At 40.3% G+C, this 27,643-nt stretch overlaps 1 protein-coding gene across 1 annotated transcript; it reads left to right on the forward strand.

Annotated features, from left to right (window-relative positions):
- The first annotated feature begins 347 nt into the window (after window positions 1-347).
- On the forward strand, window positions 348-26,964 carry LOC148897403 (ankyrin repeat domain-containing protein 26-like). Its single transcript, XM_088995930.1, has 29 exons — window positions 348-547; window positions 1,325-1,439; window positions 1,539-1,712; window positions 2,839-2,945; window positions 3,046-3,183; window positions 4,442-4,554; window positions 4,653-4,714; window positions 5,932-5,995; window positions 6,082-6,102; window positions 6,182-6,391; window positions 7,858-7,944; window positions 8,048-8,142; window positions 8,921-9,123; window positions 11,934-12,119; window positions 13,143-13,194; window positions 13,301-13,373; window positions 13,466-13,679; window positions 14,538-14,607; window positions 14,712-14,852; window positions 15,263-15,626; window positions 15,713-16,218; window positions 16,903-17,055; window positions 18,036-18,211; window positions 19,195-19,267; window positions 19,330-19,548; window positions 20,620-20,843; window positions 21,962-22,173; window positions 24,950-25,007; window positions 26,853-26,964. The coding sequence occupies exons 1-29, from the start codon at window positions 348-350 to the stop codon at window positions 26,962-26,964; spliced, it is 4,422 nt and encodes a 1,473-aa protein (XP_088852056.1).
- Window positions 26,965-27,643: the final 679 nt, after the last annotated feature.

A 27,643-nucleotide genomic window follows, 5' to 3' on the forward strand; every position in this document is an offset into this window, starting at 1 on the left:
GCCAATCAGAAGCCTGTTTCGTGACGAGACGCTTTGAAAGTTGTACGCCCAACATAAAAGTTGTACACCCCGGGCCTCCGGGCAGACGTTATTTCAAACACTGGTAAACATATTCCTGTCACTCAAAAGTTGTTTTCATGCAGGAAGTCTTGAGAAAGCCCGCATAAAAATGACATCATTGCATGTGATTATTTTTTTATTTTTTTTGGTAAAGTACCACTGCGTCTTAACCAAATCGGACTGTTTTTTTTTTTTTAAGGGATGAGAGCCGCCACCGGTGATCCTTTAACAGCGGTTAAGTAGCAGAGCGTGGCGGTGCCAAAGCATCGCTTTGCTGCTGTGTAAGGATGAAAAAAATATTCAAGTTTCCCAAGAGGAAGACCTCATCAAATGATGCATCTGACAGCGCTTCCATCGTCACCACTATCAGTGACATAAGAGAAAATGAGATGGGCAAGTTTCACAAGGCTGCCTGGCAGGGTGACTTGGTCAGGCTGGAGCAACTTGTCAAAATCGTTGATATCGATCAAGTTGACAAGCAAAACAGGTCAGTGCTGTTACCGGTTGTCGCTCCAGATGTGTATGTGTTAAAGGACAACCGACGTCTCCGGACAAGTTGTGTCCATCATTTGTAAAATAGCTTCAAATGACTTGTACTGAGCGTATTTCCACCGCATATAGCTAGATTTTACCTTTTAAGACTCGCGCTGAATATCCCGGAAGTCTTGTTTTTGAGTTGGTGACGAGTCCGTATGTGACGTCACTGAAGAAACGCCCCTGACCGAAAAAAAGGACACATTGTAGCAGTCCTTCCATCACGTCAATATATTTTGCTGTACTAGTTTGGTCTGAAAACGTCATGTTGCACCAAAAAGAGCCAGGAGAGGGCGACCAAGCTCCTTGTAAGGAATTTATCAGCCTGTGGAAACGGTTGGACGCCATTTTCTGCCTCTTTTTGGGTGATACATTTTCCCCCCAATGTTGCCTCAAAATGGCACAGAATAAATTCTTTAATCGATTGCAAACATGAAGCCATTGTTTTGATTCTCCAGCAATGCAAGACGTATTGGCGTGACGTCACGAACTGGGGGCGGGACTTTCTGAAAATGCCCAATTTGCAGCTCAATTTTTTGTAAGTGATATCACATAGCTATATTTTACCTTTTAAGACTCGCGCTGAATATTCCGGAAGTCTTGTTTTTGAGTTGCTGACGAGTCCGTATGTGACGTCACTAAAGGACCGCCCCTGACCGTAAAAAAAAGAGGCATTGTAGCGGTCCTTCCATCACGACTGCTGTATCGTAATCTCCCTGTCGTGTTATAGAACAGCGCTTCACCTTGCTTGTTCTCGTGGAAATGTCGATGTGGTGAAATTCCTCTTGGAGAAAAGAGCCCGGGTCAATTTGTGTGACAATCAAAACAAATCTGCTTTATTTAAGGTAAGCTTGGACATCTACACACTTGGAAACCATGTCGTTTTTTTTTTTTTTTTTTTTTTTTTTGTCCTCCTGATCTATCGTCTGTTCTTTTTAAATCAGGCAGTACAAGAACAGCATGAACTTTGCGCCCACCTTCTCCTGGAAAACAACGCCGACCCCAACCTGGTGGACACAGACGGTAACGCGCCTTTACATCTGGCCTCTTGCATCCCGTTGTTGTCCACCGTCATCTTGCTGGTGAAGAACGGCGCTGATATCAACATCACAAATCGGGTGATTAGCTACGACTTGTCAACTCGCCGAACGGACGCGTACTTTGCGGTATTTGTGAGACCAATTTTCATCAGTGGCCCAACATATAAAATGTAAATTGCACATTACAATCAAACTCAGTTTTTGCTTTGTACAACAAATTAATGAATAACTAGTTTTCAAATTTGAAGTCCAAAAATAATGACTGTTGTGTAGTGATACCTTGGCTTACGAACTTAATTGGTTCCCAGACAGAATGTGTAAGGCGAAAAGTGTGTATCCCAAAAATTAATTTCCCATAGGAAACAATTAAAATGAGAATAATCCGTTCCCAGGTCCCCATAAAACATAATTTTCTACTAAATAAGCCTTAAAACTACACAAAATAGACCTTATTTTATGTATAATAAATGTGCTACGGTATTATAATTAAAGAAATAAACTGTACTGCATAATAAAGTCGTTTTATTTACCTTTGTGATGGTCATTGATGGCTTGTTGGAATGGAGTGGCCGCTTTCCTCAGCATGAAACACTTGATGAGGAACGTAACCTTCTTCCTTCACCATCTTGAGAGATGATCCCTACAGGTGCTTTCTCCGCGATAATTTTATCAGCAGTGAGGGGGGTGGGGTTTACAGACAGAGTGAAGCCGTCTTTAATGCTGAGGAAACCGACACTCCATTCTATCAAGCCATCAACGACCATCACAAACGTAAATAAAATGACTTGATTATACAGTAGTTTATTTCTTTAATTATAATCCCATAGCACATTTATTATGCATAAAATAAGATATATTTTGTGTTGTTTTAAGGCTTAGAAAATATGTTTTATGGGGTCCTGTGAACGAATTATTCTCATTTTAATGGTTTACGATGGGAAATTCATTTTTGGGATACACACTTTTCGCCTTACACACTCTGTTTGGGAACCAATTAAGTTCGTAAGCCAAGGTATCACTGTATATGGATCCTGGTAACTCAACGAAGGCTTGCAATTTTTTTTAATTGCGGTGCTTCAGATGAATACACGAAAGTTTGGTGTGCGGTGAAAAGTTCCTTTCGAAAGCTTTTTCTCCCTCCACTTGACTTTCATTCGCCCCCGTTGGTTGTTTCACGTAACAGGAATTCTGTTGGTATTTTCAGGAAGGCGTTTCACCCCTGACGGTGGCAGTCCAAGAGGACAATGTGAAAGAGGCAGAGTTTCTGTTGAAGAAAGGTGCCAATGTTAATATTTTGGACAGACATCGGAGGTTGGATAACAAAAACAGCGACACCTTTTTCTTTTGTTACATTTACAAGCGCCTCTCTTGTTAAGCCGCTTTGCTTGTTGTTGTCTTCCAACCCTCACAGGTCACCGTTAATGATGGCTGCGGCCAACGGATTTTTTGACATGGTGCGACTGCTCTTAAAGTTTCGAGCCTGTGTTGAATTGAAGGATAGTAAAGGATATTCGGCGAAGGACTATGCCGACATGGAATACCAAGATACGTAGGTTGAGCTTTTCTTGATTGTCTTCTGTGTTGAATTCGCCTTTTATTAGTCTTGCAGTAGAGAAATTTACATTTCACAGCAGCAAAGTGATGAAAGGAAAGAAAGAAGTAGAAAAACAATGTAGAGGACCTGCTGTAAAGGCAGCCGCTTGCCATTTTGAAGTCAAATCAACAAAAAAAGACTTAATAACAAATAATATGACACAACACTAAATTCGGCGAGCCCTTCTGATGTGCATGCCTTGACCACCAGGGGGCAGGACAATACAGCTTTGACCATTCCTCTCAATAACTCAAGTTGAATGCAGGGTAGTCATTTTTGTAATAGGATCACGAGTATACGCCTAGAATTGTCATTTTTGTCTCCCATTTTTGTCAGAGGATCAAGAATATACGCAAATAAGAATTGTCATTGTATGGAGAAATGTATACAGTGGACGCTGGATACTCTCAAGGCAATCCATTCTGGAATGAATGAGTATCTTTCCAACTCTTTCACTGCCAGAAAATGTGCAAAAATATGTCCACTCCAGTGCCAGGGTTTTTGTCATTATCATGCAAATTCAATTTTCAATTCAATGGAGCGTAAGAAACCTTAGACTCTCTTCTTTATTCCAAAAAAAAGTAAATTCGTAAGGTATATGGGTCTGGACTTATATGAGCTTGAAATGGAAAAGAAAAAACACATTGCCAGAGGCCACGGCCTGCGCTTTATCGACACCCAAGCATGAAAAAACAAAACCCGAACAAATTCGGGAATGGCGCTCTACGTCATATTTCCAATTCGCGAATACATTCATGAATGGCAGTGAATGAGTGAAGCAGTTTCCGCACCCGATTTTTTTAAGCAGTTCTAGATGATAGAGATGATCAATGTATCCTTATCACCAATGGATCAGGGACATCATGGTGAAATGTGCACGGCTGCTATCCGGCTAAATGTTGAAAATGAAAGCAAACATGAAGCTGTAGCATTCATTGACGAAAAGACATTGTTGCACATCTCCTGTCCCACGTAAATCCGCTTCAATTCCAAACCGCGACAGTTCCACATTCACATTGGCGCTCTGCGTAGACGCTCCTTTACAGGCCATTACAGGCGCAAAAAAAGCACCATCGCCCCAAAGCTGTCCAATGACGGCACCAACATTCCTCCCAAATCAAAAACAGTGCTGGCATATTCGTGCTGCCGAAGACGCGCAACACCTTCACAAATGGTCATGCTGACGTTTCCATTCCTCTTGATCGTCCTCTAGTTGTAGCGTCCTTCTCACGGAGCATACGAGGAAACACGCCACCATGACGCAGGTGCCACCAAGTCCAAGTCAAAAAAGGTCAAAATCCCTGGACCGCACCTCCAGCAGAGACGGTAAGACACTACTTTTGTCCCTCAAGGTCTGATGGGACTCCGACGAGGCGAAATGTAACCATTTTGAAATATATTTTTTTTTCGCTTCACTTTTGCAGCTGTCAATGTTGACCGGTTGAGTTCCGTCGGTACGCACAAAGAGGATCCAAAACGCAGAGAGGTAGGCCCTATTTTTAACAAATACAGTGATACCTCAGCTTGCAAACTTAATTGGTTGGTTTAAGGCGAAAAGTCAGTTTATTTCTTTCATTACAATACAATAGCAAATTTATTATACATAACATAAGGTCTATTTTGTGTACTTTTAAGACTTATTTAGTAGAAAATTATGTTTTAGGGGGACCTGTGAACGGATTATTCTCATTTGAATGGTTTCCTATGGGAAATTAATATTTGGAAGACACACTTTGCACCTTACACACACCAATTAAGTTCGTAAGCTGAGGTATCACTGTACTTCCGGGTTAAGTGAACACTGGCATGTGTGGCTGCCGTTGCTCACGGCTTACAAACTTAATTGGTTCCCAGAAAGTGTGTGTAAGGCGAAGATTGTTGTATGTGAAAGGTTCGTGAGCTGAAGCGTTCGTAAGCTGAGGTATCACTGTACCCATATGAATTTATAATAATAATAAAAAAATACATTTGATTTCTAAGCGCCTTTCAAAACTCTCAAGGTCACTTTACAGTGACAGGATTATTTTTTTCTGTGGGTGAGCAGCGGCACCCACACGCGCCAGCGTTCACTCAACCCGTAATAACTCAAATAGATAGAAAGCTAGCCAGCTAGCTAATAGTTAGCCAGACAGATAGCTAGCTCAGTAGATAGCTAATATGATTTTGTTTTATTGTATTGTATTGTATTGTATTGTATTGTATTGTATTTCTCCGTGAACCTCAGCATACATTTGTTTTCAATGCATTGGGTTCATCAAGACAGAAGACTTCCGGGTTGAGTGAACGCAGGCGTGAATGGCTACCGCTGCTCACCCTCACAAAAAAATCCAGTGACTGTAAAGTTTCCTTGAGTTTTGATAGGCGCTTAGAAATTTAATGTATTATTATTATTATTATTATTATTATTATTATTATTATTATTATAGACAGCTAGCTAGCTAATAGATAGACAACCAGATAGCCAGCTAGCTAGATAGATAATAGACAGAAAATAGATAGCTATCTAGGTAGACAGCTAGATAGCCAGATAGATAGCTAGAAAGCTAGCATACACATGATGTAATGAGAACCATTCAACTACATGTAACATCCAACTTACGACCGGCTGGACTTACGACCACCCCTACTTACGACCACGACCTCCAGACCCTTTACCCATTCTCATTTCAATGATGTTTTTTGTTTGTTTGTTTTTTTAACCAGAGTGACACCAGCCAACTTATCAAACTGTTGACCCAATTGGAAAAAGGAAAAAATGCAAAATTGGGTAAGTAAAGTAATCCGACTCCACAGTAATCTTGGCGATCATAAGACCATACAAGGTTGTCCTGAACATCTCTGCTTTTTTGATAGACGTGGAAGAAACTGGTTCAGGTGAGGTTCACTCATCTTGAATAAAAAAAATACCATGAGGGGGTTGGTGATATGACACCTTACCTTTTATTGCCATCAGACTGGGATAAAGCCAGCAACGCCAGTAAAAGAACTCTGACGGAAGGCTCCGTGATCTCCGAGGAACTCACAGAATATTCCACGTCCTCCATGGAGGTGAGGGAGATGGAGATGCAGCTAAGAACGTCGTCGCGCAGGAATATCTCCGAGACCGTACACACCCGCCCAAGATCCAAATCGCTTTCCAGGAAGATTCTTCCGGAGAGTGACAGTAAGTTTCAGTCTTAATTTAACTTTTTTACACTTGATTTATTATTATTATTATTTTACAATTGGAATTGAAAAGAATGACGTGGAGCGCCATTTCCAAATTTGTTTGAGTTTTGTTTTTTCTTGCGGGGGCGGGGGGTGCCGATAAAGCGCTGGTCAGACCTCTGGCAATGTTTTTCCCTCCCACGAGGGGGCAGCATTTGACTTCTTGTCCATGTTAATCCGTATGTATAAATTGTATTGAATTTTGTATATCCGCCCCCATTGCAAGCTCAGATAACTCCAAACCCATGTAACTTAGGAATTAACTCCTTTTTTTCATGAATTTATTCGGGAATTGAAAATGTGACATAGAGCGCCATTTCCGGATTTGTTCGGGTTTAGTTTTTTCATGCTTGGGTGCCGATAAAGAGCTGGCCAGACATCTGGCAATGTTTTTCCCTAGCATTTCCTTTTTCCATATTAGCGTTTTGTTCCATTTCCAGCTGTTATTAAAGGGCTATACAAACCAAAAACGTATGTGTTATATTATATTTTGGACAGCCGCCCCCATTTCAAGCTCAGATAACTCCAAACCCATATAACTTAGGAATTAACTCTTTTTTTTCTAATGAAAGAGAGAGTCTAAGCTCTGACGCTGAATTGAATGTTCATGTACTCCTAAAACTCAATATTCTGTGGGTCCTGCAATTTGAGTGAAAATGACAAAAACCCTGGCATTTTTGCACATTGTTTGGCAGTGAATGAGTTGAAAAGATACTCATTCATTCCAGAATCGATTGTCTTGAGAGTATCCAGCGTCCATTGTATAAATTTCTCCATACAGTGATAATTCTTGCATGCGTATATTCTATATCCTCTGACAAAAACGGGAAACATAAATGACAAAAAAAAGAGGCAGAAAATGGCGACCTCCAGTGGCCACCTCCGCTTCCACAGGCTGATAAATTCGTTATATAGAGCTTGGATGCCCTCTTCTGGCGGCTTTTGGGTGCAACACGGTTCTCAGACCACATGTACAGCAAAACGCATTGACGTGATTGAAGGACTGCTACAAAGTGTCTTTTTTCGATCAGGGGGCGGTCCTTTCATAACGTCACATACAGACTCATAACCAACTCAAAAACAAGACTTCCTGAATATTCAGAGTGAGTCTTATAACGTAAAATATAGCTATATGCGGTGGAATCTTATTAAAATACACCCAGGAGAAGTCATTTGAAGCCATTTTACAAATTATGGACACTTGTCCGGAGACGTCGGTTGTCCTTTAAGAAAAAACACAGACATTACTCATTTTATTTCAGGAAGGGGTGGTATAGTAGCCATTTTTTTTGGCTTTCCTATTAATTTCAATGCAGAAAAAATATTTCATATACATTTCGACTTTTTAGCGTCAACTGCACGAGTACAAACATTTTCGTTATGTTTTTTTTCTTCCTAATTTGCTCATATCCGCTGTTTCAGAATCCGATAATGACCAAGATGTGATATTTGTATCATGCTACAACCCCAAATCGCAAGATCGCCATCCTAAAAAATTGCCCGGGCCAGGTAAAAAAAAAAAAAAAAAAGACTCACGGTGAATATGTCAACAGGTTTACTTTCCAACTCCAATCTCGTTTCTTTTTGTAAGCCCTTTTTTTTCTCATCTCAGGTTCTCCCGTTACCTCAAGAACGTCAAATGACGTCAGAAGTTATTTGCAATCTGATAACGCAGCAAGCAAAACCCCAACAGGGCGAAATACGGAGGTAATCCTTATCATATTTTCAGTTTAAAAAAAAATGTATTCCTCGATTTTGGTGTCATGGGGCGAAGGGGGGTAGGGGGGGGGCGGCAATGACATCATTAAGATGATGTCACCGCTTTATATCAGTTCTCTAAAGTTGTTAGTGTCCCCTATCACTTAAAGCACATCACATCCTCTTACGTAGAAGTCTTGAAGGTTATGGCATATGCAAACCGGGAGGGTGTGTGGAGAAAAAAAAAAACAAACAAACCTGTAAATGTTACGCTGACTGTCTGTCATAAATCATACAAATGGGATTTATTATATGCGGAACCCGCCCATCTGTGTCAGAAGCCACTACATCCGCGTTCAACCTTGTGTGATTGATCAAGTTGTAATGTATTGAAAAGTCTGCTCTATTTATGCGCAGGAAAGGAGGGGGGGGGCGGCGGATATCGTATCATGTCGACTCCTAATCGTTGAGGGATTTTTTTTTTTTTTTTTTGGAGATCGACACCACCATTCAATGTTAATCTTAATTTCCGACCAAAGCAAGCAGTCGTGCTTCAATCTTCTATTGAAACAAAAAGATATTTAGCAATATCTTTTTGAGGGGAGCGCCACAAGAAGACCATGTTCTCATTTGGGTAATGGCCAATTTTCTTTCCAAACCTGGTTATAAACGCCAAATGTTGAGTAGCTTGACATATTGGTAGCCATGGTAACTGTTAAAGGTTAAGTAAACTGGTAATTACGACAGTGACCCCCCCATGGCTGAACTTGACAAACTCCTCTTGCGCTGGTCTTTTCAGGTGTCCAAAGAACCTGCTCCGTTTGTTTCAATGAAAAATCAGAGTATTAGCGACGTGGGTCGAAGAGGATCGGAAGGCCATGCAAGCGAGAAAACGGAGAGTTCGATGAGCCGCAAAGGCAGTTCATTGAGAGGCAAAGACATGCCAAGTCAAGCTGACGTCTCTTTGCATTCAAAGAAGCAACCAGCAAGGTATGCACAATTTTCCTTATTCACCGCCGTGTTTTCCGGCACCCCACGGGGACAACCGTTCGTTCACTTGCAACCATCTGACATATAGTTGCCATTTTCACATTTCACACACACACACAAAAATGGCCGACACACTAACAATGTAGTACACTGCTACCTTGACTTATGACTTTATCATTTATTTTTTTTCCATGCTCGTAACTCATTTTCAATCTTCCATGTAATCAGTTTTCGCCATTGAAAGGATTCCAAAGAGACCTTTTAATCCTTCGCAGCTCTCCAAAACACGCAATGATTTTATTTTGAAAAAAAAACAACTGTCAGGAAATGGTTTGAAATTTTGTTAACCAAGTGGAATTAACTCATTTGTTGATCTGTGCTTTGGGGGCCACCTGGTGCCCGCGCCCCAGCACATAGGTGACTCCTGACGTGGTTGGTGAGTAAATTGATCTGCTTGTTCAACTTTGAACCAAGATAGCAATTAGCAACATTGATTAGCGATGTTTCATCGTCGTTTTCTCTGCTTAAAGTAACCTCGATGTAGTGAACTAAAGAATGCATGACACCAATATTTTGTATTTATCACAACCTGGAAGTAAAACGTGTTGATGAGAAAATGTATATTATTTTGAATTAGTCGCTTAAAGTACAACTCATCAAATGACTGGAATTTTTTAATGATAGACACAAAAAAAATGAATTTTGTGTTTAAGCCAGTGGGACACAGCCGACCAGCTACAGTCAAACGTTGGTTTTTGAACGTCTCGATTCTCGACCAATTCGGTTTTCGACCAAAAATTTGTGTCGCATCAAAAAAATACATAGAAAATGATGAGGGGGAGGTTAAAAGTGAAATGATTTTAAAGGACAACCGACGCCACTTTTTTGTTTCCTAACTGACATCAGAAAAACGTTTTATTGAATGTAAAATACCCAAAACACGCAGGATGATATTTTTAGTCAAATGCAAAACACCAATCAAAATGACGTAAAGTAATAATAATAATAATAATAATCATACAATTCATTTATAAGCGCCTTTCAAAACTCTCAAGGTCACTTTACAGTCACAGGATACGTTTTTCTGCGGGTTGCATACTGTTAAAAAAATACAATTCTATGTACTTTATATACTTTATTGTTATGACGTGCTAGCCAACTGTGTCTCAATGGTCTAAAACCAGGAAATTGTGTTATGCGGTAGAGTTCAATGCATTATCGCTTATTGTAAGAAACACCAAGCTATGTGGTGTCATAGCCGCTGATCCTGCGAAACGATTCCATCGTAACCACGTCGCTAACCAAAAAAAGGCAAATCTAAAACTCAAGATTAAGTAAGGCTGTTCCGGTGTGGAGCATTTCCACATGATTACTTGACAGTACCTTCATTGATTTTTTGTTTTTGTGGAGGCTGAATTGTGCAAAAAAAAATCGAGCAGGTAACGTTACAAAAGATAAAACATGATATAGTACTAAGTCAAGGTACCACTGTACATACGACCAGTAACTGCTCCTAATAATTAGTCCTTTAGGTCTTGTCCTCATTTGGGTCACAGGTGAACTGGAGCGTAGTCTGTCTGACCGCAGGTGAGAGGTCACGCTGCACGCTGGATTGGGTCATCAAGTCACAAGGCGTATATCGACCAAAAATATCCATTCAATTACATATTCACAATTTGGAGCATGGTGTGTTCCCCTGCTATTTGCAGTTTAAGCCTAAATCATTGACTCCCCACCTTCAAAATACTTTCTGATAGATGGCCCCAAAACGGCGGCTTAGCACTAAATAGATGGACCAATATGGCGGAATAGCACTAAATAGATGGCCTGAAACGGTGGTATAGCACGAAATAGATGGCCCAAAAATCGCAGTATAGCACTAAATAGATGGCCCAGAAATGGCAGCATAGCACTAAATTGATGGCCCAAAACCGGTGGCATAGCACTAGATAGATGGCCCAAAAATGGCGACATAGCACTAAATAGATGGCCCCAAAACAGCGGCCTCGCACTAAATAGATGGCCCAAAAATGGGGGTATCACACTAAATAAATGGCCCAAAAACGGCGGTATAGCACTAGATAGATGGCCCAAAAATGGCGGCAAATGATGTGCAGAATCCACGCTGACGACAGCCCGTTCCAACTGAGGCAGACGTGCTAACGACTTGTGAAGGTTACTCGCTTGCGGAACTGGGCTCCAGCACACACGTGACCCAAATGTGGCCAAGCGCTCTCAAAGATGAATGGAAGAATCATAAAATACGAGTCAAATTAATCTGCCATTGGAGCAATAAAAAAAAGTTTCCCTGCCTGTCGTGGCTTTTAGTAATTGAAAGAACAGGGCAGCACGGCGATAGCGGTTGGCACGTCTGTCTTACGGTTCTGGGCTAGAATTTCTGTCCTTCCTTGTGTGTGGGAGGTCTCTGGATTCTGCCGATTCCTTCCCACATCGCAGAAACATACATTTGAAGACTGTAATGTGTTTATAGGTGTGGATGGTGTTTTGTCGATTTGTGCCCTTCAAATGACGGGGGCCCAATCGAGATCTCACCCAATGTCAGCTTGGATAGTCTCCAGGTCACCCACAACCCAAATGAGGACACGGGGTATAGAAAATGGATGGATGTGTTCTCATCAGATGATCAAATATATATATATATTTGTTTTCCAGATCCGGACAAAAAAAAATAAATATGCGCTCACAGAATTAATTTGCAGTTTTCTTCTTGGAGTAGGGCTTCAAGGATGCGTTAGAACGGATTTTGCAGTTTGACTTTTGATCGTGACGTTGACCTTGTGTTTTTGTAGCAAACCGTTGAGGTTATCGCCACTGCCAAGGCGGTTCTCCATTGCGGACAGACCCGAAGAGCAGACGGCGGAAAAGATCTCACAACTGGAAGTAGTTAGCAAGGCTCACCCCACCAGAGTCGTTCCGAGCAGCCGCGATCTCGTGAACGATGACACTTTAAGCGATGGGTCGGATGACGACGGAAGGTAGATATGCTGCACCCCCTCTGTGTTTATCACCTATATATATATCTATATCTATATGTACAGATAGATATTAAATGTATAAAGATGGATTCAACATATATAGAATATACTATATATACACACATTCTATATATATACTACACATAATATATTAATATATATTATAAAATACGTCTATTAAAATATATGTAATATATTATATATAAATATGTTTTTTATTATTGTATATTTATTAATATATCATATAAATTGCAGACATTGTGTTCAATTTTTGTATTTAAATGTATACTTTTGCATTATTTATTTTGCAATTAAAAAACATTAAAACAAACAAACAAAATAAATATGAAATATATTAAGTATATATTAATAATTAGATGTTAGTATTATTTATATATATTTAATATAAAACACATCTATTAAATATATATATATATATATTTTATTATTGTATATATATTAATATATGTATGTATTTTATATTAAATATATATAAATAATTAAATAATATTAACATCTAATTTATATATATAATATAAAATACATCTATTAATATAGATTTAATATAATATATTTATTTTTCTTATGGCATATTTATTCATATGTATGGATTTTGATGTAGATGTATTTTTTAAGTATATATAGATATATTAAATAATAACATCTATTTATTAATATATATTTAGGATATTATATATTTATTTTTTATTCTTGTATTATTGTATTATATCTTGTATTATTGTATTATATAGTGTATTATTATTATATATGTATATGTCTGCGATGTTTGTTTTCCTGTTCCTCATTGAGTAGCATTTTATAACATCAAAGTTGAGGTATTTTGAGTTTTGTTCGACTTTTGAGTCTTCTTATGAATCAACTGCTTTAATTGAACTCGCGAATTTGTTGACTTTTTGGGACGCTCAACTTTCACAGTGCAAGGGGCCGGAGGTCGTATTTATACTTGATGCCCCCTGAGGTCAAACCGACATCTGACAATAACTTTTCATTTCTTGACAACAGGTTGCAACCCAAACCGAAGGTGAAAAAGCAGATACCAAACCAAAGCAACCGGGTGTGTTTTTGCCGCCGTGAGTTTGAAAAAGTGACATTTCCTGCAGGTAAGTGCAAATTGATGCTAATGTTTTTTTTTTTTTTTTTTTTTTTTTTTGTATATTCAGCGCATCGACGACATGGAAATCTCTGAGGAGCTTGATGAGATTACGTCCTCATCAGATGGGACCCTAGAAGAAGGTGATCATGCCTCAGAACCTGAACTGGACATAATCCCAAAACAATGTTTTCAACTTTTTGAAGAGTATTCACAGTTGTCTTATTTTGACCAGATAACCAATTTCGGGTCAAGCTGGAGGACATTGTAGGCCAACAAAACAAGCATTCCATTCTGAAGCCAAAAGATCACCACGGCTGCGCAGTCAAAGTGACCAAATTAAAAGAAGAGAAGGCGCAATTAAAGACCAGAATGGAGGAGGTTAAAGATGACCATTGTGTCATGGAGCACAAACGCATGCAGATGGAAAGTGAACTTGCAAACCTCAGGTAAAAAAATAATTATATACATATACAGTGAGACCTCAGATTACAAACGCTTTAGCTAACAAACTTTTCGCTTTATGAATGTTAAATTCGCGAGAATATAATCTTGCCATACAAATTATTTTTCGCAAAACACACGGAGCGCCACAATGAGTGAGGTGTCGTTCGCGAACGAGCCGCTTCTTGGAGCTCCTAAAATGGCAGCCAGTCTTCAGTTAAAGCCGCACGTGATTGGGCAAGATCTGTAGTAGAGGAGGAAGGGGACACACGCAGCAATAAAGGGGGGGAGGGGTTACAGAAAAACACACACACGAGAGGGAGACGACAGAGCTTGAACCAAAAAAAAACAAAAGTGAAATGGTGAGAAAATGGATAGAAAACAGTGAAATTTGGACTCGTTTCAACTTTAGTGATAGTTCAAAGGAGAAGTGTAGACTGCAAGGTTAAAATATCCCATCAATCAGGCTCCACAAATAACCCGCTCAAGCCATCTATACAATTTAAAAAAAGCAAAAAAGCTATCCATTCCATCAAGCCATCAACAACCATCACAAATGTAAATAAAAAGACTTTATTACACTGTACAGTTTATTTTTTAAGTACAATACCATAGCACATTTATTATACATAAAATAAGGTATATTGTGTGTAGTTTTAAGGATTATTTAGTTGAAAATTATGTTTTATGGGCACCTGGGAACGGATTATTCTCATTTTAATGGTTTCCTATGGGAAATTAATTTTTGGGATACACACTTTTTGCCTTACACAGTCTCTGGGAACCAATTAAGTTCGTTAAGTTTTTTTTTTTTACATGCTCGCGATCTTTGAGCTGAACAGACCTTCCCCCCTTTCAAACAGATCTTCGTCGAAACAACAGCAGGAAGATTGCCTCAACACCATCAGGATGGCCCAACTCAACAATACCAAGGTAAAGAATGATTTGAAATTCAGACATCTTGATTGTCCGAAACGCCGTTTATCGGATTTGGAAACGATTTGACCTTTTTAACATTTGGTGCGCAACCCCCCCAGCTTGAAGAGGATCTCCGGCAGGCCCACGTACAGTTGTCTCAGGAACGTTGCACCAATGCGCAGTTGCAGCAAAAACTGAAGAGTCAAGACTGCAAGCAACAGACCATGGAAGAGGACTACAAGAGAACCAAACATAATGCGGTATTTTACGACCACCCATACTTACGAAAACAACCACCAGAAGACCCTTAAAAAATATAATAATAATAATAATAATTAATTCTATGCCTGGCACCGTAACGCTCAAGCAGCCGGCAACGTATTCTACAATTCTGGCCAGCCAGCATGTCACGCACTCGCACACAAATCTACTGCGTTACTACACAGTTTGGTATAAAATAGTCTTCAATAAATAGAAAACGTTGCTTAAAAACAACAGATTGACATCGTATACTATCTTGTCGTGTCAACGTCACGTCGGCCATTTTGAATGGATTTCGACTTACAACCGTTTGACTTACGACCGTTTTGTCGGAACGGAATGCTGTCATAACTTGGATATTACCTGCAAATGTCCCGTGGAAAATATATCAACCAATTTCATCTTTCAGGAGAGTCTGAGGTCGGAACTGGAGGTGGCCCAGGCGCACAGCAGCAACAAGCAAAGGGACCTCATTGAAGAAAACGAAGCCCTCAAGGAGCAAGTGGAAGAACTTCGCCAAGATCTCCGACTTAACAGCGACAACCAGGCTCAAAGCGTTTTGGAGTTTAACAACATCATTACGGGATTAAAATGTGAAGTGACCCTAGCCAACGCCCAACTGGACGGTCAGCGTCAAATTAACAGCGTACTGGAAGCCGATAATCAGGGCCTCGGTTCCCGCCTGGCCGAGACGGAGAAACTTTGTATGGAAAAGGAGAAAAGTCTCCTTCAAGAGAAGGAAGAACAGCAACGGATCAAAGACAAAGTTGCAAGTTAGTAGAACTCGCTTGCTTACCGGTGTATTTTTTTTCCCCCCTCACCTATCGTGACCTTTGACTTGACCTTTTCAAACCCGCAGTTGAGATTGCCAATCAACGAGAAGCCTTCAGTAAAGTCTCCCAGAAGCTTTCCAAAGCAAAGTCGCACAGCAACTGCATGGAGAACGAAGTCCATCGAGTGGGTATTCTCCTGACGGAGAAAAACGCCCAGATCGCCAGCCTGCAACGAGAAATCGACCAGATCAACGGTCACGTCAAAGAACTGGAATCGCTTCTGCAGAAAGAGAAGGAACTCGTCAACTGGACCGTGGCGCAACAAGAACATACGCAGGAGCACCTCAGCCAATCCCAAAGTAAAACCAAAATGCTTCTGCAAAAACTGGAGGAGTCCCAGAATCAGTGCGTGGCCAAAGAAATCGCCGTGTCAGACGCCCAAAAGTGTTTCACGGAAATTTTGACCAAGCTTCGCTCGGACTGTGAAGATCGAGTCCAACTCGTCCAGGATAGGAATCAGGATCTTTCCACCAAGGCCGCCGAACTTCGAGAACATATCCACCATTTGCAGGAGGAGAAAAATGAAAAAGAGGTACGTACGCTCAAATCATTTCAGACTTTTGCCCATGGCTGTTGAACTCAATGGTGTCTGAGTCGAGGCCCGGGGGCCAAATCTGGCCCGCCACATCATTTTATTCGGCCCGCCAATGCAAATCAACCGTGCTCATCTATCAGTCAAGCAAGCTAGCTAGCTAGCTAATCCTCTTTCTATTCAGCTAGTTGGCCAATTCCCTGACATCACATTTGTCAAAACCAAGGCCCTGGGGCCAAATCTGGCCTGCCACATCATCTTATTTGGCCTGCGAAAGCAAATCAAGTATGTTTATCTATCGAGTGAGCTAGCTAGCTAGCTCTTTCTATTCAACTAGTTGGCTAATCCCTTACAGTGTCAAAACCAAGGCCCAGCGTCCAAATCCGACCCGCCACATCATTTATTCAGCCCGCCAAAGCAAATCAACCGGGATCATCTATTGAGCAAGCTAGCTAGCAAGAAAGCTAGCTATCTCTCTTTCCATTCGCCTACCTGGCTAATCCCTTTACATACACACGTGTCAAAACAAAGGCCCAGGGGCCAAATCCGGCCCGCCACATCATTCTAGACGGCCCGCGAAAGCAAATCAAGCATGCTCATCTGTCGAGTGAGCTAGCTAACACGAATGCTAGCCACCATTGATTGATTGATTGATTGATTGATTGATTGATTTTGCCGATCCAGGCTAGCCTGAAGCAGTTGCAAGCCGATTTAGCGGAATCATCGATGAAGCTCTCCAAGTGCGAAGCCTCTCTCGAACTCCACGAGCGATATCACATCGAATCAGAGGACGAGAAAGCTCGACTCCACAAAGATGTGGAACGGGTTAAAAGAAAGGTACCAAAAATTAACACTCCTCTCATGTTTTTGTGTTTTTTTTTTTCCCTCGTCGTATTTTTTTATCATTTTTTCCCTCGTCATGTTTTTGTGTTGTGTTTTTCCCCCTCGTCGTATTTTTTTATCATTTTTTCCCTTGTCATGTTTTTTTTGTTTCCCCCGTCATGTTTGTATTTTTTTCCCTCGTCGTGTTTTTTTGTTATTTTTTTTTCCTCGTTGTGTTTTTTGTTATTCTTTTCCTCGTTGTATTTTTTTGTTTTTTTATCGTCATTTTTTGTATATTTTTTTCCCAGCATTTTTGTTTGCGTATTTTCTTCCCCCCATCATGTTTTTGTCTTGTTTTTTTTTCCTCTTGTTGTGTTTTTTTGTTATTTTTTTTACTCATGTTTTGTTTTGTTTTTTTTTTCCCGTCATGTTTTTGGATTTTTTTTTTCCGTCACTTTTGTTTGTGTATTCTTTCCCCTGTCATGTTTTTGTATTGTTTCTTCCCTTGTCATGTTTTTTTGTTGTTTTTTTTTCCCTCGTCATGTTTTTTTGTTTCCCCCCGTCATGTTTTTATATTTTTCCCCCCCATCATATTTTTGTGTTTTTTTTCCCCTCATCGTATTTTGCTATTTTTTCCTCATGTTTTTTTTTTTTTTTTTTCCCCTCATGTTTTTGTATTTTTTTTCCATCATTTTAGTTTGTCTATTTCCCCCACCCCGTCATTTCTGTGTTGTTCTTTTTTCCCGTTATTTTTGTTTGTGTATTTTTTCGTGTCATGTTTTACTGTTGTATTTTTTTCCCTCATAGTGTTTCTTTTTTTTCCCTGACATGTTTTTGTATTTCTTTTTCTCCCGTCATGTTTTTTTCCCCCCCATCATGTTTTTGTGTATTTTTTTCCTCCTGTCATGTTTTTGTTTTTTTTTTTCCCGGGCACCACACAAGTACACCCATTAAAAAAAAAAAAAAAAAAAACATTTTTCTGACCTGTCTTGCAGTTGGAAGAAAGGGAATCCCACTACAATCACGCTGAGAAACAAGTGTCCAGTTTCCGGAGTCGTCTGGATGAACGAGAGCAACAACTCAGCGTTGCCGCTCAGAAACACAAGGAGGCCATGTCTGATCTTTCCTCTGCCAAAATCTCCATCAAACAGCTGGAGGAGGTTGTCCACAGGTACTGGAAAGCAGTTGAACATTTTTGTTTGTCGAGTTGCTAGCAAAATACACCCCAAACACACATTTTAAAGCTTTCGATTCAGTTTCCATTCTAAAAAATAGAGAACCGCCCGGCCAATGTTTTGGAAAATTCTAAACATTTAAAGGACAACCGACAAGTTGTGTCCATAATTTGTAAAATGACTTCTACTGAGCGTATGTTACAAAGATTTCACCGCATATAGCTATATTTTACCTTTTAAGACTCACGATGAATATTCCGGAAGTCTTGTTTTTGAGTTGGTGATGAGTCCTCATGTTACGTCACTGAAGGAACGCCCTGACCGAAAAAAGGACACATTGTCGCAGTCCTTCCATCACGTCAATGCATTTTGCTGTACTTGTTTTGTCTGAAAACTTCGTGTTGCACCAAAAAGAGGCAGAAGAGGGCGACAAAGCTCCATGTAAGGAATTAATCAGCCCGTGGAAACGTGCTGATTAATTCCTTACACGGAGCTTTGTCGCCCTCTTCTGCCTCTTTTTGTTGCTACATTTCCTCGACCCCAGATACCTCAAATGGCACGGTATCTTCTTCTTTTCTTTACGGCTTTTCCCTTCAAGGGGTTGCCACAGCAAATCAGTGTCCTCCATCTTTAGAAGTTTGATCCGCATGTTTGTTTTGGCCAAGCTTTTACGTTGGATGCCCTTCCTGGCAACCCTCTGTATTTATCCGGGCTTGGGACCAGCACAAGAAGACGTATGTCCCTTTGTGACTACAGAACGAGCAACTCGCTCAGTAAAAGGCTGAAATAAAAAAAATATATTTTTTGATACACAAAATTCAAAAACTAAAAAAAAATAAAAAATTCCATTTTTGGCAAAATGAAGAAAAAAATCTGGGGTGCAGGGTCATCTTAAAAAAAACAGGCTTTTAGTTGCGCCTTTAAAAAAATAAGCTACTGCATCTCACCAGCATGTTTTTATTTGTTTATCTCCGTGAAGGCAACGGGCGCTACTGAAAGGTGCCAAGAGGAAATTGCGTGATCACCAAACAAGCGAAATCGAGCGAGACAAGGTTAGTCTCCCGTTCGGCCAATCGGCGAAAGCCGCGGCTCATCGATTTTCCTTTGCGAGCAGGCCAACGAGCTGCAGGCCGAGCTGAGGAGGCAAATCTCCTTCCGCAACCTTCTGGAGAAGAACAAGAAGCAGTTGGAGGACGAAGTGCACAGCCTGAGACGGCGAGTGGAGACCAATATGGTGGAGCACCGTCACGTAGAACAGTACCGGCGGGAAATCGAGGAGAAGGCCCGACAGGAAATCCAGAAAAAAATCCACGAGGTCAACCTCTTCTTGCAGGTTGGTGAAGAAACACTTTAAATGAGGCTTGCTGAATGTTGAGCGCATATGGCAACGCAGCCACAACGCTACACATGGTCCTTTGACAGCGATAAAAAAAATAGTTCTTGTACGATGCTGAGAGGAGCGGTTGCTCTCTGTGCTCCGGAAAATAAACATCCTACTTGTTCAATCTTTTTACTTGATGTTACTTCTGGGTTGAGGGAATGCTAGGGCGTGTGGCTGCCGCTGCTCACCCGCAGAAAAAAATATCCTGTGACTGTAAAGTGTCCATGAGTGTCCTTGTTTTGAAAGCGGCTTATAAATGAAATGTAATTATTATTATTATTATTATTATTATTATTATTATTATTATTATTATTATTATTATTATTATTATTATTATATGAGGCACATGGTCAGGTTTTGAAAAGATCTTTTCTTTTAGGCCCGCCTTAAAGTGCAGAAAACACAGTAATTTATTATTATTATTATTATTATTATTAGTAGTAGTAGTATTATTACATTTCATTTGTAAGCGCCTTTCAAAACTCAAGGTCACTTTACAGTCACTGGATCAGTTTCTCTGCGGGTGAGCAGCGGCAGCCACACGAGCCAGCGTTCACTCAACCCGGAATAACTCAAATAAATAAAAAGCTAGCTAGCTAATGGATAGCTAACAGATAGCTATCTAGGCCTTCACTCAACCCGGAAGTAACTCAGATAGAAAGCTTGCTAGCTAATGAACAGCTAATAGATAGCTAAGTAACTCGATAGAAAGCCAGCTAGCTAATCCATAGCTAACAGATAGCTAGCTAGGCCTTCACTCACTCCGGAAGTAACTCAGATAGACAGCTGCTAGCTAGCTAATAGATAGCTAAGTAACTCGGATAGAAAGCTAGTTAGCTAATCGATAGCTAACATAGCTAACTAGGCCTTCGCTCACCCCGGAAGTAACTCAGATAGAAAGCTAGCTAGCTAATAGATAGCTAAGTGACTCAAAAACACACCAAAAAATGGCCGAATGATGCCAAAAAGGAGGCCACGGCATGGTCATGTTGATGGATTGCCCTTTTTGCTCTCCCTTCCCAGTCGCAGGCGGCGACGCAGGAGGCCCAAGACCAGATCAAATCCACCACGGAAGTCAGCCTGCGCTCCAAAATCCAAGAACTGGAAGGCGAGCTGAAACGAGCGCGAAACATCCAGCACGACACCATCGCCCAGCGGGACGCCCTCCACAAAGAACTCAAGCGCTACCGCCAGATGCACCGAGAGGAGCAGTGGCTGCGCAAGTCCCTCAGCAACGACCTCAAAAGGTTACACGCCCGCTCGCCCGCCCGCTCGCTCGCCCGCTCGCCCCATTCCGTTGCAGGAAAAACACCCGCGCTCCTTTAGCGGCAGGCTCACAAAACATTGCTCTCTCTTTTTTGCTCGCTCCTCCTCTCTCTCTCAGTGTCAGTATCTCTCTCTTCTCTCTATCTCCTCCCTCTTTCTTTCTCTCTCCATCTTTCTCTTCCCCATTCTCTCTTTCTCTCTCGCTCTCTCTTTCTCTAACCCCTCTCCCTGTCTCTTTCTTTCTCTTCTCTCCTCTCTCTCTCACTCTCTTTCCATCTTTCTCTCGCCCATCTCTCTTTCTCTCTCTCTCAATTTCTTTCTCTCTTTTTCTCTCACTTTCTCTCTGTTCTTTCTCTCTCACCCCTTCTCTTTCTCTCTCTCTTTTTCTCTCTGTCTTTCTTTCTCTTTCAGTCGTTCCTCTCTCTCTTTCTATCTCTGTCGTCCATCTCTATTTCTCTTTCTCTTTCTCTCTCTCTCTCTCTTCCGCCATCTCTAACCCCTCTCTCTCTTTTTCTCTCTCTTTCAGTCTCCTCTCGCTTTTCCTCTCTCTCTCGGGTCGCCCATCTCTCATTTTCTCTCTCTCTCTCTCTCTCTCTCACTTTCTCTTTCTTTCCCTGTCTCTCTCTCTCACTGTCAGTTTCCTCTCTCTCTCCATCTCTCACTCTCTCTCTCTCTCTCTCTCTCTCTCTCTCTCTCTCTCTCTCTCTCTCTCTCTCTCTATATATATATATATATATATATATATATATATATATATATATATATATATATATATATATACGCACACACACACACACTTTATAGCAGAGGTTGCAAGTTCAAATCCCGCTCCGGCCTCCCTGTGTGGCGTTTGCATGTTCTCCCCTGGTGCCGCGTGGGTTTTCCGCGGGTACTCCAATGTCCTCCCACAGTCCCAAAAACATCCGCGGCAAGCTAATTGAACATTCCAAATTGTCACTAGGATGGTTGTTTGTCTCTGTGTGGCCCTGCGATTGACTGGCAACCGGTTCAGGGTGCCCTCCTCGCCTACTGCCCAAAGATGGCTGCCGCGATGTTAAGTGGAGTCAAATGTTTTTTTTTTTTTTTGGGTGTTTTGCAGGAGTAACAGTCGGCTGACAGAAGCCAATTCCAAATTGCTGAGCGAGCGCTGCAAATCACTGGTGTCTTCATCAGTCCCGGCGGGCGTCGCCCCTGCCGTGGCTTCGACCTCCGGCACGATGGCGGCACCGTATAGGATGCGCAACTCCAGAATCCTCAGCCCCGTGGCAGAAGGAACCAGCGGCAATGTGGAGGATTACCTCTCCAAGGTTCGTAAAGATGCTCATCGCCATTTTTTTCCCATGTTTTTTTTATTATTATTTTGTATTACAGTGATACCTTGGCTTACGTACTTAATTGGTTCAAAGTGTGTATCGTAAAAATTAATTTCCCATAGGAAACCATCAAAATGAGAATAATCCATTCCCAAGTCCCCATAAAACATCATTTTCTACTTTCTAAGCCTTAAAACTACACCAAATATACCTTATTTTTGGAATAATAAATGTGCTAGGGTATTATAATTAAATAAATAAACTGTACTATATAATAAAGTCGTTTTATTTACCTTTGTGATGGTCGTTGATGGCTTGATGGAATGGATAGCTTTTGGTATTAAGTGTTTCAAGGAGCTCTGGGTTATACATCTTGGAAGTTGTGATATTGCAACGGCAACAGATGCAAGCAGACACACTAGAAACATCATTAATAGCCGGCTTGTCTTTTCATTTCAAATTGAATTGATGGCTAGTGCGGGTTATTTGTGGAGCTTGATTGATGGGAATTTTAACCTTGCAGTCTACACTCTGCCTTTGAACTATCAAAGTTGAAACGAGTCCAAATGTCACTGTTTTGTATCCATTTTCTCACTCTCTCTCTGTCGTCTGCCTGTCTCTTTAATGTTTAAACCACCTCCCCTCACTGCTCGTTCTTGACCAATCACGTAGCTATAACCGAAGACTGGGGGCGGGGAATAGAGGCCAAAAAAATGTCAGCAGCCATTTTCTTTTTGGGAGAATGGCTTCACTCTCTTTCTGTCTGTAACCCCGCCCCCTCACTGCTGCGTTTTTGACCAATGACGTGGCTTTAACCGAAGACTGGGGGCGGGCAATAGAGGACCAAATACAAGTCGGCTGCCATTTTCCTGTTAGGAGAACGGGCTCGTTCGCGAACGACACATCGCTCATTATGGCAGCTCCGTGTGTATCCCGAAAAATAGTTTGTATGCCAAGGTAAAAATTTTATAAACCGAAAAATTCATAAGCCAATGGGTTCGTAAATCGAGGTGTCACTGTACTTTTCTTTATACTGTTATTTAATGACTCATGCATGGTGTTTCTTTTGAAACTATCAGCTGTGCCAAGTTTTGGAAAAGGTTAAGTCTTCTTCACATGTGTATGTATTCTTCCTGTTCTGCCTATTACACCAACACAGACATTAATTGGTCTTATTGGCCTTTTGTCCACATTTTTTTTTAATATGGAGACACATTCATATATTTTTTTCCACACAATTTACGCAAACACATCAAGTGTCCGACAGCCGTCTGTCAAAATAATGCCAATGACAAAGAATTAGCATGCGTTTTAGAGCAACGTGTTGAAATCGCTCCATTGAAAATTTTAAGATGCCTTTTTAAAATGACCGTATTTTTTGGAATATAATCAATCAATGACATATTTAAAAACATTGTTCCTACATAAGATACATTATTTTAGGCCCGCCTTAAAGTGCAGAAAACACTGTAATTTTTATTATTATTATTATTATTATTATTATTATTATTATTATTATTATTATTTGATTCGCCTTTATTAGTCTTGCAGTGGAGAAATATACAATTATTGAAACAAGGCTCCTTCTGCTCACAGTAATAGTTTATTGTCAAACTAAATTATTATTATTATTATTATTATTATTATTATTATTATTATTATTATTATTATTATTATTGGATTAGTCTTTATTAGTCTTGCAGTGGAGAAATATACAATTATTATTGAAACAAGGCTCCTTCTGCTCACAGTAATAGTTTATTGTCAAACTTGGATTCGCCTTTATTAGTCTTGCAGTGAAGAAATATACAATTATTATTATTGAAACAAGGCTCCTTCTGCTCACAGTAATAGTTTATTGTCAAACTAAATTATTATTATTATTATTATTATTATTTTTATTGGATTGGATTGGATTGGATTTGCCTTTATTAGTCTCACAGTGGAGAAATATACAATTATTATTGAAACAAGGCTCCTTCTGCTCACCGTAATAGTTTATTGTCAAACTAAATTATTATTATTATTTTTATTATTATTATTATTATTATTATTATTATTATTATTATTATTGGATTCGCCTTTATTAGTCTTGCAGTGAAGAAATATACAATTATTATTATTTAAACAAGGCTCCTTCTGCTCACCGTAATAGTTTATTGTCAAACTAAAAACAGACCACTGTCGTGTATTTTAAACGACCACATAGTTTTGTCTTAAAAATATTATTTTACCTTAAAATGTGTTATCGAACAAATCAAAAAACACATCAAAACTGCTCTTAACAGCAGATTTTAAGCTTAATTTTGACAGATGTTTGCTGTATCTCTGTTATACTGCCCCCGTGTGGCAGGCAAAGGTACATCAGGAGGAGTAGCCCGCTCACATTGAATGATGATGCACAAAATAAATTCCACGTAATTGTTTTTAACTGCATATTAATACAAAGTGCGATATTAAAGAGAGGCATTTCAAAATAAAATACAATTTAGAAACGACTCAGTCAATCACTTTTTCAATGATCAAACACAACGACAAAACACATTTCTTTTCAGAATGAAGTTTTCTGGTGAACAACAAATGATTTTGTCTCTGTTGTTTTTTTTTTTGTATGTTATTTAAGAAATCAAAGCAGAGTAAACCCCCCAGTGCCCTTCACTTCGATTCCCTGTATGTACCTTAGCTTCCATTTCACTGACAGAATATCACGCGGAAACCCATTAGGAAATGGACTTGATTGTTTGATTTGATTTGTTTTTCTTCTCCCCTTTCAGCGCTGAGCACCGAGATCGTAAGCAGCAGGCTGAAGGAAATCGATGATTCTGAGTCAAGGTGAGGACGCGCCCCCGCCATTGTTTTCCCCTGCACTTTAAAGGACAACCGACACCATTTGTTTGTTTCCTAACTCAGATCACAAAAACGTTTTATAGCACCTAAAATAGCCAAAACACGCAGGCTGATATTTTTAGTCAATAAAAATGAGTTAAAGTGTCCTAAAGTGACTTCAAAATGACGGTGAAATGGTGAGTTTCAAGAGGTCCCGCCCCCTTGTTTGTGATGTCACTATTGGTCACACACTGCCTTGCTCCAGAATCAAAACAATGGCTTCAGAGAGTTCAGATTCGGAGAAGATGCTTTCTTGTTACTCATCCAGTTATGAATATGATTCAAATAGTTCTGAAGAGGAATTCATAAATGTTTGCAATCCATTCAAGAAGTCCTTCTGGACTCCAATGTAGCGCCCATAAAATGCACAAGATGGCGCACAAGCTCCGTTGGAAATGGGCTGATTTGTCCGCTGGGAATTTGTGTACACTTACACCTTCTTAATGCGTGTGACCGCAATTGGCTGTGACACACAACGATTCACCATTGCGTTATTCATGTAGTTTTTCCTTCTAATTTCGCCATCAACAGTGTTTTCAGACAAAAAAAAAGTACCCAAAATGCATTGTGTGTCACTTTGTCGGTCACGGGCGTTCCCTCCGTGACATCACTTAGGGCAGTGGTCCCCAACCGTTTTTGCACCACGGACCGGTTTTAATGTCAGACAATATTTTCACGAACCGGCGGATAAATACAACAAAATAAGATGTTTGTTTTTTACTCATTTTGCTAGCTTACAGTGGGCTAATTTTAGCGGGATGTATCACGTGACATGCGTCAACAGTAAGTCATAGACGGATGTTATCTGGTTATTTTTCATTTTATGTAAATTATTTATTTTTGTGCGCGGCACCAAATGACCCGCGGACCGGTACCGCACCTTGTCCAGAGGTGTCGGTTGTCCTTTAAAGGACAACCGACGTCCCCCGACAAGTTGTGTCCATCATTTGTAAAATGGCTTCAAATGACTTCTACTGAGCGTATTTTACAAAGATTCCACCGCAGATAGCTATATTTTACCTTTTAAGACTTGCGCTGATTATTCCGGAAGTCTTGTTTTTGAATTGGTGACGAGTCTGTACGTGACGTCACTGAAAGAACGCCCCTGACCGAAAAAAGACATTGTAGCAGTCCTTCCATCACATCAATGTATTTTGCTGTACTTGTTTGTTCTGAAAACCGTGTGTTGCACCAAAAATCCGCCAGAAGAGGGCATCCAAGCTCCATATAAGGAATTTATCAGCCTGTGGAAACGTGCTGATTAATCCCTGACAGGAGGTTGGACGCCATTTTCTGCCTCTTTTTGGGTGATACATTTCCCCCCAATGTTGCCTCAAAATGGCAAGGAATAAATTCTTTAATCGATTGCAAACATGTATGCTTTCTTCTTCAGAACTATTTGAATCATATTCATAACTGGATGTGTAACAAGAAAGCATCTTATCCGAATCTGACGCCATTGTTTTGATTCTCCAGCAATGCAAGACGTCTTGGCGTGACGTCACGAACTGGGGGCGGGACTTACTGAAAATGTCCAATTCGCAGCTCAATTTTTTTTGCAGATTTTGGACACTTTACGTCATTTTTATTGGTGTTTTACATTTGACGAAAAATATCATACTGCGTGTTTTGGGTATTTTGGATGCTATAAAACGTTTTTCTGATGTCAGTTAAAAAACGTAACGTTGTTGTCCTTTAAAGCATTTGTGTCATGCGACTGACCTTCCCCCCTGCCTTTCCCAAAGCAGCATAAGCGATTCTTGATGTGCACATGGCCCGCATGCCCACCAGGATGGAGCCCCGGACCCTGTTACCAGAACCGACCAGCAGTGCTTCACCGGTCGGTCCTGAAGAAGAAGAAGAAGAAGAACAACGCCAGGAATGTCCCCGAGAAAAGACGTGATGGACAACGTCCGAAGCATCAGACTGAGAAAGCTGCACTTGAACTGATAGTGAGTGCTAGCTTAGCCGTTGCTTTTTTTTTTTTTTTTTTTTTGCATGAATAAATGCAAACAAGGGAGCATGGCCTTTTTTAGCCCAATATGGCTCTTATGATTTTGGTGCTACGATTACAAAAGACGGACAGCACCGACCTCATCTGTCATGTTTCCACCAAGATTACTATTTCCCCTTTCACGGAGAAAAAAAAGTACGCACATAATGCACATTGCACTTAAGCACTCGCAACATTAGCCACTTAACCCTTTGATTGCGATACGCTACTTGAACCGTTGCAAACAAAAACTAATTGAAATGACACGCGATCAAGTGACGCCGCCAAGCACAATCATAATTCGCACTTTTTTTTTTTTTTTTTAATGACCTCACTCTGCGACGTCCACCTAATTAAAACTCAACCTTTGTAATCTGGTCAGATTGCAAATGTAACTAAAGTGGCTAATTGGTGCGTCTACCGCATACTGTATCTTGTTTTGTAAAGTGATATTTTTTATAAGCAACGTACAGTCGAGATTTTTTTATATATAATCCTGTTTTGGGATTTTTTTTATCTGTTATTGCTGTTTTTTTTATTTGATGTATGTATCATTAATTATTTGATATGTGCCATCATAAGGGGAGAT

The sequence above is a fragment of the Hippocampus bargibanti genome, linkage group LG05 (genome assembly GCF_051943395.1).
Source record: "Hippocampus bargibanti isolate YZ-2025 linkage group LG05, ASM5194339v1, whole genome shotgun sequence".
In the NCBI taxonomy this organism is placed as follows: domain Eukaryota; kingdom Metazoa; phylum Chordata; class Actinopteri; order Syngnathiformes; family Syngnathidae; genus Hippocampus; species Hippocampus bargibanti.

Excerpts from the sequence above, each read along its gene's own strand:
- LOC148897403 (XM_088995930.1), top strand. The coding sequence starts at position 348 with ATGAAAAAAATATTCAAGTTTCCCAAGAGGAAGACCTCATCAAATGAT. Across the intron at positions 1,440-1,538 it reads ACAAATCTGCTTTATTTAAG|GCAGTACAAGAACAGCATGA; the intron begins GTAAGCTTGGAC and ends TTTTTAAATCAG. Across the intron at positions 14,853-15,262 it reads AGAGAACCAAACATAATGCG|GAGAGTCTGAGGTCGGAACT; the intron begins GTATTTTACGAC and ends TTCATCTTTCAG.